This window comes from Choristoneura fumiferana, chromosome 13, assembly GCF_025370935.1.
Source record: "Choristoneura fumiferana chromosome 13, NRCan_CFum_1, whole genome shotgun sequence".
NCBI classification, from domain to species: domain Eukaryota; kingdom Metazoa; phylum Arthropoda; class Insecta; order Lepidoptera; family Tortricidae; genus Choristoneura; species Choristoneura fumiferana.
In genome coordinates, this window is record NC_133484.1 from 13,216,424 (window position 1) to 13,233,219 (window position 16,796).

General features: G+C 35.2%; 1 protein-coding gene across 4 annotated transcripts in view; it reads left to right on the plus strand.

Moving 5' to 3' along the window:
- LOC141434085 (homeotic protein antennapedia-like) overlaps positions 1–16,522 on the plus strand; it is a 227,255-nt gene extending 210,733 nt beyond the window's left edge. For all 4 annotated transcript variants that reach the window (XM_074096369.1, XM_074096367.1, XM_074096370.1 and 1 more), the window contains one exon: positions 13,876–16,522. In XM_074096369.1, the coding sequence (XP_073952470.1) occupies positions 13,876–14,126 (251 nt within the window). In that variant the 3' untranslated portion in view covers positions 14,127–16,522. The remainder of the gene's footprint in view (positions 1–13,875) is intronic.
- Positions 16,523–16,796: the final 274 nt, after the last annotated feature.

Below are 16,796 nucleotides of genomic sequence, written 5' to 3' on the forward strand. Positions count from 1 at the left end.
TTTTATTTCCACATTTGACACTAAATAATAACGTTCCATATGAATCGATTTGAAAATGTCACTCATGTAATAATAATTGATTGACATTTTGGCTGCGCCGTATTCCGACTGAAATCCGACTTTTCCCTGCACTACCCACATCTGTACCTCTGGTATGTGATCCTGTTTAATTATGGGTACCTATGAGATGTACTGTTCAAGATCCAGTTTCACATTTTAGGAATCTTTAGTCATAGAACGATTAAAAAATGTCGTGTAAAGTAAAAATTTTTCAACAGATGCATACATACATAAAATATTAATCGATTTGGATTCCAAACTCTACCTCTTGCGCCCGTAACAACTCTAACTTAGTTTAAAGTTCCGTACTTTATTTACAGATGGCGTTGTAATCAAGTATCAATTCCTTACAAATGTAGTACCTACCTAGAGATAAATGGCCATAATGTAAATACATAATATACGTAATTATGCTCGCATTTTGCAATACCATGTAACTTTAAAGTGTTCAATTTTAACCACATTAAGCGGCTGCTCTATAATTTCCATTAAAAATAAGATCGACTTATGTGCCGACAAAAACTAAAGTAGATTACATGGGTAAAAAATGGGGTAAAAAAGATTGGGAGCTTATTAAAAAACCATTACGTTCTTATAATTATCTACGCACACCCACATTCATATCCACCAACCCCATTAATACACGTCGGCCGCAGCCACTCACACATACACACTCACGTCATACAGGATGTTACTCACACATTGATATGACTCCAGTGGTTCTGAATGTGTTGTGGTTGGAGTTGCCAGTTTTTTAACATTTACCAAATTTAAAGATTTTTAAAATCTTTTTAATTTGATTGATAAAGTTGAATACAGCCCACCATAGCAATTTGGCCTATGGATTATCAAGCAAATAGTCGTTATTTCGAGGCTCGAAATAGTCGTGGATTGATCTTTTTGAGTTCTTAGTCCGCTGAAATGCATACCTAGAATATGATAGTATAGTCAGGCGCAGTTACATCTATGTTACGGCGAAGAGCCCAGAAAGTACTAACTTATCGTCGATGATAGACAAATTTATACAATCAGTGTCACAGTACAAAAAAGGAGCAGGATTCCGTCTCGGCAGCGTCCTTGATATAAATACCTACGCCGGCTCGGTACACAAACGCGCGACAGGGCTGCCTACTCTACTATGTAAATGTCACTCTTCAGTTATGTATTTGATTTGATAATGTCACATGAAATTAAAGGATTGAGAGAGGTTTAAAGATGGACTAAGTAGTGTTTAACAAAAAATAATTTTAAGTTACTTTAATAAACCGCAAAACGTACTATGTTTTAAACGGTTTTATATATTTGGCTTCATCACTACTTATATTTGATACCTACAAATTAGCTGCGGAGAAGTATTTGCGCCTCTTCTGGGATGTGCGAAAATCTTTACTGTTGAATTTAAGAGTATAAAAAATTCGCATTCTGATAAATAACTTCACCTACCTACGTTTTTTTTTATTCGACTGGATAGCAAACGAAAAATTGGGTCTCCTGATGGTAAGAGATCACCACCGCCCATAGACACCAAGGGATTGCAGATGCGTTGCCAACTTAGAGGCCTAAGATAGGATACCTCAAGTGTCAGTAATTTCACCGGCTGTCTTACTCTCCACGCCGAAACACAACAGTGCAAGCACTTCTGCTTCACGGCAGGATTAGCGAGCAGGATGGTGGTAGCAATCCGGGTGGACCTTGCACAAGGTCCTACCACCTGCGTATTTTTGCTGCACGTTTTTGTTGAAATGAAATGGTTTATTTGCTAGATAATGGGTTGGATGTAATGTTACAAAATATATTTTTGAGTGCGCCAATACCTGCTTATATTAGATGTATTTAGACATTCGTACACCAAACAATACTGTTTATATCGTTGTGACATATTAAGATACGTAATAAATGCGCGTGAGTCCGTACGTAACCGCGGAGCACTCGCGACTGATGGTTGCTGAGGTATGCTGAGAATTCGTGGCGCGTAGGTATAACTCGCGTTCCGGCCGTTTGTATGAAGACGGTTTACTGCTCCTTTTTTGTAATGTGTGAGTGTACTTCATTGTAGTATAATCGGTACAGTACAGTGTACCCAGTTAATAATAATCATTAATTGATATTTTGGCAAAGCAACTATAATATAATCAATAACTCAGTCATTTACGTATAATTTGCGATTACAACTAAGTATCAGAACACTATAAAATTCTAATGAAATAATTAAACCCGTGCCACTTTGCAACCTATATTTATAGGCTGTTTTTGGTGTATACGTGTTACTGTTGTCATGAATTTGTAGCTATTATAGGTACTCATCTCATCTTAGAACGTACAAGGTTCACAACTCTAAAGCCTCTATAACATTTGATTTCAATTCGCTTAAATCCTTCATTTTGAAGCCGTGACTCCGCCAAGTTTGTCTACAAAAGTTCAAGCCTCTAAATCTCCCAGCGCGAAGTTCAACCTGATTAACTGGCAACATTTACAAAGACTAGCTATCTCGCTCGAGGCGCTAGCTGTCCCCGTCTCGAGGTAAGGTTAACTCAGCGGACATTAATTAAACGTTGGGATAGAACGCCAATCAAAGTTTGACCGCCACTAAGCCGCCGAAGCCGAACTTATTATGTGGCATTTAAATTCCATTTTCTTACTTACCATAACGAATTGAAACACCTACACTGTGTCTTAACATTTATCCGAAATAATGGTTGGATTAGTTTGACTGTAGGTACATCAGATGCAAGGGTTTTTCATTGGAACTTGATTCAAATGCCGTTCATTTTGAATACAGGCCAATGTATGCAAATATTTGGCAACCACAATTAAAACACCCTGAAACGTCTAGTGAATGGAATGACACATTTTATATAATAAATAGATACTAATCGATATTTCGATGAGAACTGAATTGAACTAAACATGTAGTAAAGTAAGAATAAAATAGTTAATTACAACTACTTCTTGTATAATATTTTTCTGAACTCTTGTTTGCTCTTGATGCTTAGGTATATCATATTGCCCATGATTTAAAAAAAATCCGCAGTAGTGGAAGATACAAAAGCCTAAAAAGACGATCATGATTAATCAAGATGTCACGCAACCGCTACTAGAACGCATAGCTATAATTGTAGGTACTCGTCCTAGTAAATTACTTTAATAGATATTGAAATTTAATTCCATCATCACATGAAACTCATTAATGCCATTAAGCCGGTCCGCGTCATTAGACGAACAAAAAGCGACGCATCATGCGTGCACATGTGCGTTAGCACATAAATCATAAACATATTCATATATACGTATAGACTAGCCACGTCGATAGAGGAGCGGAAAAAAGGCGCCCCCTTCCTGTACGGTATCACACATGACCGGCCTGTCTATCTGCCAGACCCGTGTCAAATATTCTCTGGAGCGGAGACCGCCCGCCCCCAGCTCTGGGGGAGGCCCCAGGGGCTCTCTGTCCCGTGGCGAAGCTCATCTTGGAGCCCTAATGCGTTCCAAGCTCGGCATTACGCTGAGATGAATTTTTAGGCACCTAGTTTACTAAGTTTTTGTTTGGAACGTGATCTTGATCTGTCATTGTTTTTTTTTCTCAAAAGAATTGTATAGTTTCATTGCTTATTGGAGTATTTGTTAATGTTTAAGGCTAAATATGTTTTGAAAAATTATGGAATTTGCAAGCAGCGCTTACTTTTTACGCGTACACGAAGAATAATGATTTGTTTTGCGTAAATAAACTAGACATAAGTAAGCAGCAAAAAAACTCAGAAGAAATAGAGTCATTGATATAAATAGTAATTGGTTATTTTTGTAAAACATCATGAAATTTCCAAAGGAAAGCTTACGATTATACATATTCTTCTTAATAATAATAACGTTGGGTCTAATCTAGATATCAATATAGATACGCTACGCCGCGCCATATCAGCAGGAGTGTTTTTGATTGAATATTTTCTTTTTCATTAAGATTTTCACTTTCACGGCGGGCGTTGAAAAATCGCCTTCGCCGGCACCTTTCATAACTTTTCACTTCGTGATCCGACGCAATTATTCACCTTCCATCGCCTTTTCAAATATTCATTCGTGCTTTTCCCGCTGCAAATTATAGTAATGGTCGAACAAAACAGGTAATTAGTCGGCCAGCCGCCCACCTTCGTGTGGGCTCATTTCTGTAAGAGCTCATTTCTGTAAGGATCATTCGACAGTTTTTTTCACGTTTCGATGAGTTCATGAATTATGGATTTCATTTGAGTAATAGTTTTGGAGTGGCTCACTATATCTACTAAATTCGATTACGTTGATTGTCGTAGTAGATGTCTTGATTAAACATTTTAGACATGTTTTTGATAAAACTTTGTAGAAGTGTCATAAAAATCATCGTTGAATCTGAAACTATCTAAAAGTAAATAAAGAAAATTACTTGGGCAAGATGGTCAAACGAGGCGTGTTGCAGTAAACTAGTTTTGTTAGATGAACATCTGATTTGGCTACCATAGTAGTTTTTATTTTTTAATTATTTATAATTATTTACATTAATTATATTTGTTACGTTATGGTAGACCATGATTGCCTTTAATAATCCATCTAAATGCATCAAAATATCGGGAGCTCATCAAAGATAATCATGACTTACATCCCGTAACAAATATAATTTTGGCTACCATAGCCACTACATCGATTAAAACTGCGTAGCGATTGAACATTTAGCCAAGTCCAGGAGTGAGCGATGTCACACATTAGAGGATTGTTTAGCGGCAGCGCCGACGCAGCGACAGGCGGAGCTGCGCTCACAAAGCTCAGCCTAACAAAGACGTCACCGTCCGTGCCCGCGACGTCGAGTTATGGCACCCATTGTGAGCAACAATGCCCAACAAACGAGTTTGTATAAGCTATTAGGTACGCGCATTAATATATATTTTTTGTTCGCCCGAAAATTTAGCATTCCATTACCAGGGAGAGAAATGAAATGCCCGCCGCATGAATTATATTAAAATATATTTGAATATTTCATTTGACACCTTTTTTGCGGGCGGAATTTCGTTCAATCCCCGACTGGGCTCGCGTAATTTTTGGCGTATACGAAATTTACGCTGAATAACATTCCATTTCGCAACACGACGCGAATCAGTGTCGGCGGCTGAGAGTGATGTCTTTGTGCTCGGTGACGGGGTATTCATTATTTTTCTGCCAACAGTCCTGATTTAGCTATTATTTTGACGTATGCAAATACAGAAAACGTTTTTTTGCTCAATTTATTACAAATACCTAGTGCTGACAAAATAACTTACCAAGTAACTGATGAAATGTACTGAAATTTTTCAGTGGTTATACAAATCCTCAAAAAATAAAACAGGTCGAAGGCTGCACGCCTTTTTTGACACACTGATGACAGTTTTGATCTTCAGAGAATCGTGTAATAGGCCGATTTGATCGAGTACAACATGTTATGATGCCGTTTTTAATGTAGGTACTTGTATCAATCAGAATATGAACCCAATCATAAGACGTTTAGTACAGAACTAGCCCAAGCTACGAAGAAGCAAACATATTTATTTGTTTTATCATTTCCACCTATTCCCATTAGTTCCTACCATACCAACGCGGTCAATGTCTGCCTATCTTTTAAAGTTACTTCAAAACTTTCAATAAAAAATATACATATTTGAGGTTAAATCATTTGCATTTTTTTTCTATCTTCTAGTTCTCCCAAAATCCCTTGCTTAAAATTCGTTCAACTCAATCCATTCACTAGTTTCGAAGCAAATTGGCTGAGACAGACAGACACCTGAGAGATTCTATTAAGGGATCTGTTGTGCCTTTTAAATTCTGAAACCTTTAAAAATATTCTAAACAAAATGCTATACTCAACAACGAAGATAAATCAGTAAAGATACGAGTCTGTTTCAATCAATAAACTTTACTGCAATCATTTTGCATCATTTTAACGCAAATTTAAACCACTCACCAGTTTAATATCGGCATCACTTTAATTTCAAAGTTAGTTCTTAATATTATTTTTTTAAATTGATCTACAAGTACAAAACGGGTCGAGTGGACTTAATTAAGTACCAATGAAAATACTTCCGACCACATTAATGAGTCCACAAATAATTACTGAATACTTAGACTCAATTTTCAGTAGGTAAAAACATGTAATTCAATGATCATTCCACCTTTTTTGAATTTGTCATGTAACATGTTCGTAACCCGACACATGGAGGAGACACCCCAGAAGATTCATTTTCAACTTTATTTCTTTCGAGTTAAGATATAGTGTTATAGCTGGATGTGGCTGTGTTTCGTTTTTCTTCATTACTCATGAAATGTATAAATGTTATTATAATTATAGTGTTGCGTGTTTTGCCATCCATCGTATTTGGGCTGATGTTATCAGTGTGGTGCTCACAAATTGTTTTAGTTTGTAGGGTCGCCATAGTTTTTTGGCGCGTAACTTTGGCTCGAATGTGTACTACGCTTTATATTTAGGCAATGTTATGTCAATTGCCAAATCGACACATCTTTGTTTTCGTCGTTAACAAATTATGATTAACTGAATGAAACAAATTAATAATATAAGACGTTGGGTTAAGTGTGTCTTTTTTATTTTAATGTTTTGTAAGTTATCTTTATTTATAATTATAAATCATGCAATCTTGTACAAAGTTTTGAATTCTGTGACATTTTACATATCAAAACTGATACAAATCGAATAAGATAAACTTATACACCGTTTGCTGTAGCCACCTAGGAAGTACTTATACAGTTCAACGATTAAAAATGTACTGAAATTTATTCTATAGATTAAAAACTATAAGATAAATGAAGTCACCGTGGCCACCGACGTAACTAAATGGCATCGACCTTAAAATGAAAGCAATTAAAAGTCGGCCTTAGAGATCCCTAAAAATCAAATGTCAAATTTTGTAAAAAAAAAAACATATAGCTCCATGATTAGGAAGCAAGCTGATTTGGTTTATCCTACAATTTTTTTTTTTATTTGATTGGATGGCAAACGAGCAAATGGGTCTCCTGATGGTAAGAGATCACCACCGCCCATAAACATCTGCAACACCAGGGGTATTGCAGACGCGTTGCCAACCTAGAGGCCTAAGATGGGATACCTCACGTGCCAGTAATTTCACCGGCTGTCTTACTCTCCACGCCGAAACACAACAGTGCAAGCACTGCTGCTTCAAGCATCAAGATGGTGGTAGCAATCCGGGCGGACCTTGCACAAGGTCCTACCACCTGCAATAATCACAATTCAGTCATAGAGCAGTTGAAATTTTTAAGTTCCGCGTTAGTTATAGTCGAGAGAACATTTTGAACAATCACTAACTTAAACGTCAGGAGAACCTATGGCAAACGTAGTAACAGAACGGTGACACCACTAACGGAACCGCGCCCTACAATAATCCCTTGGTTCTCCAGATAATGCATTATCAATTAAAAGGTACAACACACCGACCTCCAATGCGGCCGAAATGTCGGAAACCAGCAATTTTATTTATGACGTGCAGGCGTTTAAGAGAAATTGCATTAATCTGAATACCAGTTTGATATCATGTACGATGTTGCAATACACTGAGTGGCCACAACCATGCTAAACAGCCTAAAACACAGTAACTGCAGTTGAGACAGTGTAGCTTATTTCTCTCCGCATAAGGTATTCATTCGTTTGTGGCGAATGTGGTTGATGCGATGATTTTGTTCTATGGAAAATGTATGAAATTGTAGGACATGAATTATTGATTGTCGATATCGCTTCAAGCTGTCGGTGTATTTTTTCGTGTTCCTCGGGCGCAGAGCTGCAACGAATTAAATTAAAAGCTCTTTTCACTTGTCATCCCTTGATGAATTTGGTATTTAGGCTCGCTCGATACACGTACACGTATTTTAATGGCTCGTGGAATATGTGGTTGAATATGATTTTCGACTTATGAATTCAAATAAAAAAGCTTCATACCTACGTATACATAAGTGTACGGGTAATATGCCTTTAAAGACCTCTTAACATTATTTTAATCATTTTTTTATATTGTGTACTTGAATATCTATAACCACAACAATTAGGGATTATGTTTTAGGTCAGGATTATTTACGTTACAAATGTTATAATACAGTTCAATGATATACAATGACTTCATTAAACTTTCACATAGTAAGTTTTACCAAAAACAGGTACTAGGTGTCTAGAAAGCTCACAGCTACAAAGGGACAGTTCACAAGAGAATTGGAATTTATTATAAACATTATAATTTTGTAGCACCCAGTAACGTGGATTGATGTAATTTATTTAAGCATAATATGACACGGTTTGACCAAATAAAAGTTTTGGGACTTTGCTCAGGTTTTATCTTTTTTAAGAAGTTTCGCCCTCAAAACTATCACAGCCACGTTTCGTTCAATTCAAAATTTAATCCCTCACAGCGTCTTGATAAATAAGGGCTTGTTATCAGACCTCTTTTTTGACCCTCAGCCATTCAATGCATAGGGTTCTGTAATCAGTACAAATGTGATCCGCGATAGTAGCGCTAAAACCGCTCAATATTGACAACTTACTTTCTCAACCTCATATCTGCATGAGTCATGTAGTTACAAAAGCAACACTATAGGGTTAATCATAAGGAGGTTTTTCGTAACTTCGTCATTGATGCAGATATGAGTTTGAGAAAGTAGAAAGTCAATATTTTAGCGCGTTCAATCCAGACAAATGAATGCTGACCTTAGGTGCCTGGGAACGTTACCAGTTTAAAGAGACGTGTATTTTAAGACTAATTTTACTCCGTGGCTTTGCTCTTATACGAGTAAAAATATTGACTAACCTTTCTTTTCTCCTGTAAAAAAATTTAAAAATCACTTCTCAGTTTCTTCTTAGTCTTCTTTCTTACTTTCTAATCAGTTCATAGTTCCATAATCCTCAAAGAACACGTTTTTTCAAGTGTCTATCATTGTTTTGGATAGTTAGCTGTAAATTGTGTTTCAGTCAGTCAGCTGTCACGTTACCTACTCGTAGGTAAAGTTGTAAGTAGTTTACGTTAAAATGGAAAAGATTCATTGGGTTTGCAATCTGAAAATTACCTTCAACTTTAGACTTGAACATAAAATTAATTATGTCAGTAAGAGGAGGAAGGAAACGAAAGGATGTTCGACATTGCAACGAAATTTAAACAAGGAAAATATGTATCATATGGTGAGACAAGTATTTGAAAATATATAACGTTACACCCAAGTGCATATTAATGAAAATATGCATTAGAGACTATTTCATTTTTTTTAAGAGCTTTAGTAGATTTTTAAAGCCACGAAAAAATAAGTGACTAAATGTAACATCACTTCCAAAGTTATCTTTACCAATGTAAATTGTTTCTTAACGTTTCCGCAGCCTCGAGCCATTCTTTAAAAGACCAAACAAACTTCAGACAATCGTCGACATCCACAAAACATCCATAAATAAGTCCCCATTATTTCTATCACGTTTCCCAAGATTTTCACTTCGTGCAAAATGCCCAAAAAACTTCGTATTGTTTCCTTGGTCCGTGCAAAGTTCTCGAACGTCCACGGACTCTGTCGTGAAAGTGGCCCCCGATTTTGTTGCCCCCCTTCCCCACCCCTCGCATGATTTATGTACGCTCGACACATGCAGCGCTGCGTCCAAAGCTTCTAAAGCTGCGATCATGTGTTCAGACGGACGGGCCAGACGTGGCAGTTTGAACGCTTGTTTTTCGGACAATTTAATTTAATTTTGTAGTTTCATATTTAACTTCTTATTATCTTACATTCTGGGTGACGTAGGTAAATTAACGTTTATTTTGATTCATGGGTAAACTAAGGTATTTTTAACATGAATATAGGTAATAAACATGCTTGTCTAATGACTCAATCGACAACTTAGAGCACGACAAAAAATACTTAAACTTGGCAACAATTTTGTAGAATTAAGTTAATTTTAGTCCATTTTGCGTATGATGATGATGATGATCATATACTTAAACACGATTTCCTGGAGCGGAATGAAACTTTATAGATATTTTTTTATCTTAAATAAGTAGCATCAATATAAAAATAACCTAAATACCTACCTATATACCATTTAATTTATGAATCAAGAGACCATATAAATCAAATTACAATACAAACTTATTTTTTATTTTATTAAACTAGCTTAAAATAAACAAAACGACTGCCCTACTTACAAGGCAACATGTTAGGTGATTAAATTGTATCCACTTTTAGTTTGATCTCGGTCTTTAAATGTCCCACGGCCGCATAGTGGTCTCCTCTCGGAATAAGAGGTATTAGACTGTAAACACCACACGTCAAACAGACATCGTAAATCTTATGGTAAATTTCGAATGTAATTTCGCGCATAAATTCTGAAATGAACCTGGAAGCCAAACCACTAAACTACCTGATGCTTGTATTTCATAATCTTTTAAGTAATATTCTAGATATGACTGCGTATATTAAAGTATATCTATCTAAAAATAACAAAACACATTCAAAAGCGAATTGCATTCCTTCTGTGAAAAATGCGAAGATCTTCTGTGTTTGGTAAATACATGACTGGAAGACTAATCAACATTTAAGCTTTAAATTCTTAGGACGTCTTGTGGGCTTTTTAAATCTCGATTTAGAGCTTAAACTGACAGTTCTCGTATGGCTCTGACAGGACTTAAGACCACTTAAATCTAAATTAAAAAAGCCTGCAAGTGGACGTTAATCGTAAAATCGGTTTTTCCAAAGAGAAAATTAGACATTTATAACCATTTTGAAATACCTACCTAATATCATTACGTGTCACCGAACAGTTCCGACGTTTCAACCGCCCGCTCAGTGAGGGCGCGTCCAGAAAACGCTCGTTTGTAAAATTAACGACATAAAGGCGTAAGGGGTTTTCATCATAATTATTTTTTTATTTTTGTTAATTTTTATCCATAACTTTATAAATCATTTTTCGTTTCTAATGTAATAACTTTTGACAAGGTATTATAAAAAAAATCTACTATGAGAAGCATTTTATTAACTACGCTACAAAATTTAAATCAGAAAAGTTAGTAAGGTCATTTGAAATTGAATTCTTTGATAAAGCTCCCAAGAGAAAAGCTAAATTTGAGTACCACGGTTACGACTTTTTACAAAAATATTGTGTGTCTCGTTATTGTGCACGAGCCCTTAATGTTCTTATTACATACGGTTTAAATCTGACGCGGGATCATGTTTTATGCATCCGAGCTAGTGCTACGTATAATGCCGCTGGGATGTAACGAGCATCGATGTAAAATGTCGTAAGTGCTCTTACGACTCTATACAACATTACGTGTTTCTGATTCTCCTTCGGAATATTACCATGCTTATTTGATGTAAAACAGCGTAAGTGCTCTTATAGCTCTATGCCACATAATATCTTTTTACATAGGGTTTTAGAATGTTACTTTAATTTGTCCAATAATGTCTTTATTATTGAAGGAATGCAGACGGATATTTATTTTATCATATTTATTCAAGATCATATTTCCATCTTTCGTATAAATATAAACTCCCATGGTTAGAAATGTACAAAAAAGCATTTATTTCAATACAGTTTTCACAGATCTGTAGCCAACTTTTTATAGTTAAAAGAACAAGAGTTTTATCTGAAATAAATCACGCATCACTTATACTTAATTATGTATTTAGTGTATTAACTTCAGCTTAACGCACAAAAGGTAATAATTGTCTTGTTTAGACTATTACATCTCTTTTGTAGTAAATGTACAATGACAGACAGTGAAAATAACTGACAATAATCGCCTCAATATAAACCTAAACGCTGTCTTTAATAAACGTAGTAAGTATAATACTTCAGCCGCTACTTTCTTATTTTGTTAACTTCAATGAAAACTTAAATTGTGTTGAATGACTTGAATAACATGGTAAAAGCTCATACAGCACACTCGAATGCGACCGCGGGGCGATGAGACTGTTATCAATTCCCCCCGCAACAAGTGGCCTATAATTTTGGATCCGTTGCAGGCGCCTGTAGACACTGGAAGCGAGTCTTTTTGAGCTTTTTAAATTTGAAATGCTCGTAGAAATATAAACAAAGCATATTTACTTATTTTACTTTATTTTAAATGTGACTAGATTCACTGACGTTACCATAACTTGAGCCGTAACTTACAGATACCTATACCAAATAACTGATCAAATATAATAAGAACATAAGATATTTGTAGACCTAATTTTGCTATTCCATACGATCTCGTCATGACCACGCATGGACAAGCTACTTTAGCCAATTAGCTATCTCACGATTTTTTGTAATAATAAATGCAGTATGAAGTATCTCATAAAGTTAATAATAAATGATCAAATATTGGATGTCATAAAAGATTAGGAACGTTAACGTTCGAATTAGTTCGAAATGAAGACGAATACTTTTACAACACAATACAAGTGTATATCAAAAACGAAAGCATGGTACCAAGCCCTTGCGTCAATCAACTTCGATTCGAAATCAAGACTAATGTCCCTGAAAGTACCCTTAGTTAAATTGATATACACGTCCACATCTGTCACGATTTGTCCTAACATTTACAAAACGATGCATTTGTCATCACATCACCCGTTTTTGCTTTTTTTCGCACCATCTTTCTCTGAAGCATTGTCAACAGTAATAATCCCATGTTACTGATTCTACGAACGCTTTCGTGCTTGTCTGTTGAATTTCGCGTGTTGTTAAACCACAGCTTCGACGCACAAGTTTCCAACTTTCAAACTTCAACTATCTGAGTTTTAATAGCCCAAAGATTTATGTTCCATGTTAATGTATAAAATTGGGCTAAGAATGTTGAAGGCAAAAGTTTTTGGTATGTTAATGCCGTTAAATACCAAGTTGATGGAATGATTTCTTAACTTTTAAAATCTAAATGCATGTCCCCGTTTCTTATTAATAAAATCTTAATGACTATTGCCTCATCAATTCATGGCAATTGTTGTATGATAAGCCATAAATTAAGAAAGACGTTTTGTCTTCAACTCAATCAAAGATTTGACCTGTAAATATAAAGGCCTTGCTATATGAAGCGCTTTATTTGTGAACTTTGTCTCATTCATCATTTGAATCTGGTTGCGTTTCGTATTTTTTTTATATACAAATTACTGAGAATCTAAACCGTGTATAATAGGCTTTGCATCTTCCTCGAAGAGTAATGATTACAAAACGAAAAAGGCCCGCGGCGTCTTAAATTATTTTAATTGGCTTCGGTAGCGGATCGCCCGGCTCAAACATGCAGGAGCTGGTTCTGTGACGCTTTTCCTCAATATTGCCAACAAATATACCTCAAAATATACCAGTATTATACTCAGACAGTAATGACAAACTCAAAATCGCACACAACTCACACCCTCACTCACAACTTTTATTCACAGAGGCACTGACTAATACGAGTGAACAGTTAATAAGGCAACATGGCTTGAGGATGATTGCGAAAAATTACTTTTTGATTCAGTTCTACTAATTGGACCAGTTCAACCTAATCGTATTAGATTCTGCGCTGTAAATGTCAAAACTCGATTAGCAATGTAGATTTCTTTTAAGTAGTTACAGCAAAGAGAAATACTCGACAAGCAAAAACAATTAGAAAATTGATAAGCTCAAAACAATTTTCAATTAACTCCGCCGGGAGTGTTCGCTGTTTACAAATAACCACCATTTATCAGAAATGCCTATGCAGTTTTTACCGTCTGGCGCTCGCAGGGCTGCCTCGTATTTTGTAATGAAACAGTTTTCGATTTGAATGTTAATTTCTTTCCGTTTTAACATGTACCTTTATCTGATTTCAGAAAGGAAGCGAGGACGGCAAACGTACACGCGGTACCAGACGCTCGAGCTGGAGAAAGAGTTCCACTTCAACCGGTACCTGACGCGGAGGAGACGGATCGAGATCGCGCATGCGCTCTGCCTCACGGAGCGACAGATCAAGATCTGGTTCCAGAACCGGCGCATGAAGTGGAAGAAGGAGAACAAGACCAAAGGCGAGCCAGGCTCTGGGGATGAGCCCGACAACATGAGTCCGCCGACCTCGCCGCAGTAGGCTCGCCGCGCTCCTCGCTCCCAGTGAACAGATCTCTGTTTCAGATTTGACTAAAGCCATTGAAAAGTTGGTTTTCGGTGTCCATTTAGTTGTAACGTTCAACTTTATGTTTGCTTCGACAAGTGGGTGAATCTGAAACAATCGATCCAGTGACCGCTGTTACTAGAACAGTTTAATTTGTATAAATTGTATGTTGGACTTTTCATGATAATATTACATTATAACTAGTAAGTAACTTAGTGACATCGCATAAAGAGTAATGATAGTGTGATGAAGAGATTTTTGCAGTTGTTAAGTATAAATTTATTTATAGAACAATCTCAATACCAATAATTACCAAAAAAGCAGTGTATATTGTTAGTAAACTGCATCGACATTATGTGATTATAATACATGGATAATTATCATTTTGGTATTATCTTCTCACCATCTGATTGGCTAATAATTGGATTTTTTTTGCAAAGTGCTTGATTGTCTTCATTATTTATTGATCTTTTTGTACAACTTTCTTCAGATGTCTTAGTAGCAAATCTATCCGAGCTTCAAATTATTTACTTCTCACCTCCGTAACTAGGTGTCTAGTAGTTATTCATTTTCGACATCAAGCAATTTGCAAACGATCAAAATCTCAAAATTTCCTCATGATATTGAATCACAAAACCATAAGGACCTCTTATAATTAACCATTGATAAGAAGGCAATTAGTAACGATATTGTTATTATTTAATATATTTGACGTTTATTTCTAATTGCTGTCGAAATGCTAATTTGTAAATACGTACGTAATAATTTGTAGAATTTAAATATTGTACAATTGTTTTAGTGTGAATAATTTTATTGAGATTAATTTGAGACACAACGAGTTGTTCATTTGTTCTTAAGTGGACCGAGTGTGGCTTCTGTGAATCTGTTTCGGTTATATTCTATTCTATACATTTTTTGTAGTTTGAGAAGGCCAGTTACACGTGCAATGTATACGATTTTCGATAACACCATATACGTAATTAACTGATAATAAACGTAATAAGAAATATTATAATTATTGTAAAATGTCACGATACGAGAACGACGCTGATTGTTTAAAAAAATCTTTACCAGATTTTCAATATAATTTGATAAAAATCTATTGGACGAAATGAATGTTGTGCCATTCGATGGAAAATAATGTAAAAGACATTTCACTCTAGAACACTTCTGGTGCAAAACGCTACTTAATAATTTATAGTAATGAAACAAAAGTTACCTTTGATCGCGTAGCAGAGAATTTGATATTTTTCTTGTTTTGAATCTTATATGGAATTCGTTAGAGCGGAACGTCGTACTTGTACACAGTATACCAAAGTTAGAAGATAAACTGGTGGTTGTTAAATGTTCGTCGTAAAAAGCCTAGAGCTAGCGGTAGACAGGCGATCCATATACAAAGTGTCAAGAACACCTCACTCTAGTAAAAGGTATTTTTATAAAATCATTGCTTTAAGAAACCGATATACGTAAAGAAAAATATCGAACATTGAATATATTTACTCGTAACGATAGTTTTACGTATATTTTAAAATGGAGAGTGATATTCAACAGACGAACTGTTGTCAGGATCAGGTTATACGTGTTTCGTAATAATGTAAACTATTTGTAAATTGATTTTTCACGTAGGTTGTAACTAGTGGGACGTTTTTATTAAGAACTCACTGAGCCGGTTTCATTTATACATATTTTAATTTTGTGCTGTGTTCGTTAAGTAAATATGTAAATTGTAATAATTGTATATTGTCGATATATTATCTGATATTTATTTATTGATTCACTTAATTTAGTTCGCTTTTGTTTACTTCGTTCATCTCTTGAATTGGGTAAAGTTAAGTATTTTAGCTGTCTGGCTGGGGTGGGGTTTTGTTTATTATTTCGACGTTTGCTCAAAAAGATAATTTCGTGTTTATGTTGTAAATTTGTTTCTAGCTGTTTAAGCCTTTGTTCCAAGAGTCTCTGTAAACCTAGAATGTATGTTTGATGATGTTTAACTAAATTAACTTGAATAAGTAACTAATCCAAGTGCAATCTTACAAAAACAAAATTCTAAAATAAATAATCCCTTGCCAGATAGAGGTCTCAATTTCGAATTCGACTTGAAATTTAAGTGACGTAAATTAGTTTAATGAGAAAATTATTATTAAGTTTTGACGTTAGTTGTACTCAGAACTGTCCTACGATTTTCAAAAAAATATTCTTCACTTAGAAAAAAAAACTGAGGTTGAAACGATATTATTTACCTACCAGTTTATGTCCTATTGATTCAAAATTTATGAAATATAACTATAATTAGTAACTTAATAAGGTTAGGTGAGACGATATTGTCATAAATATATAAATACATGAAATTAATAAAGCATAATGATTGTATTAAAGATTTTCATTAACCTTTTCTGATCTTAAACTGTATAATTTGTCAAAATGTAATTATGTGTAGTTATAAAGTTATAAATTACATTTTCTATGTAGAGACCAGATAATTTTTAAACAGATCATTTAAGCAATAAGTGTTAAAAAAAGTTAAACATTGAGAGCAAAAATGTCTCCTGTCGTAGAACAATGTCTTTACAATTTTTACATTGAGTGGTGTACTTTTTTTTCTTTATGTACATAAGTCGACGCAGTACCTATATTAGATAAACTCAA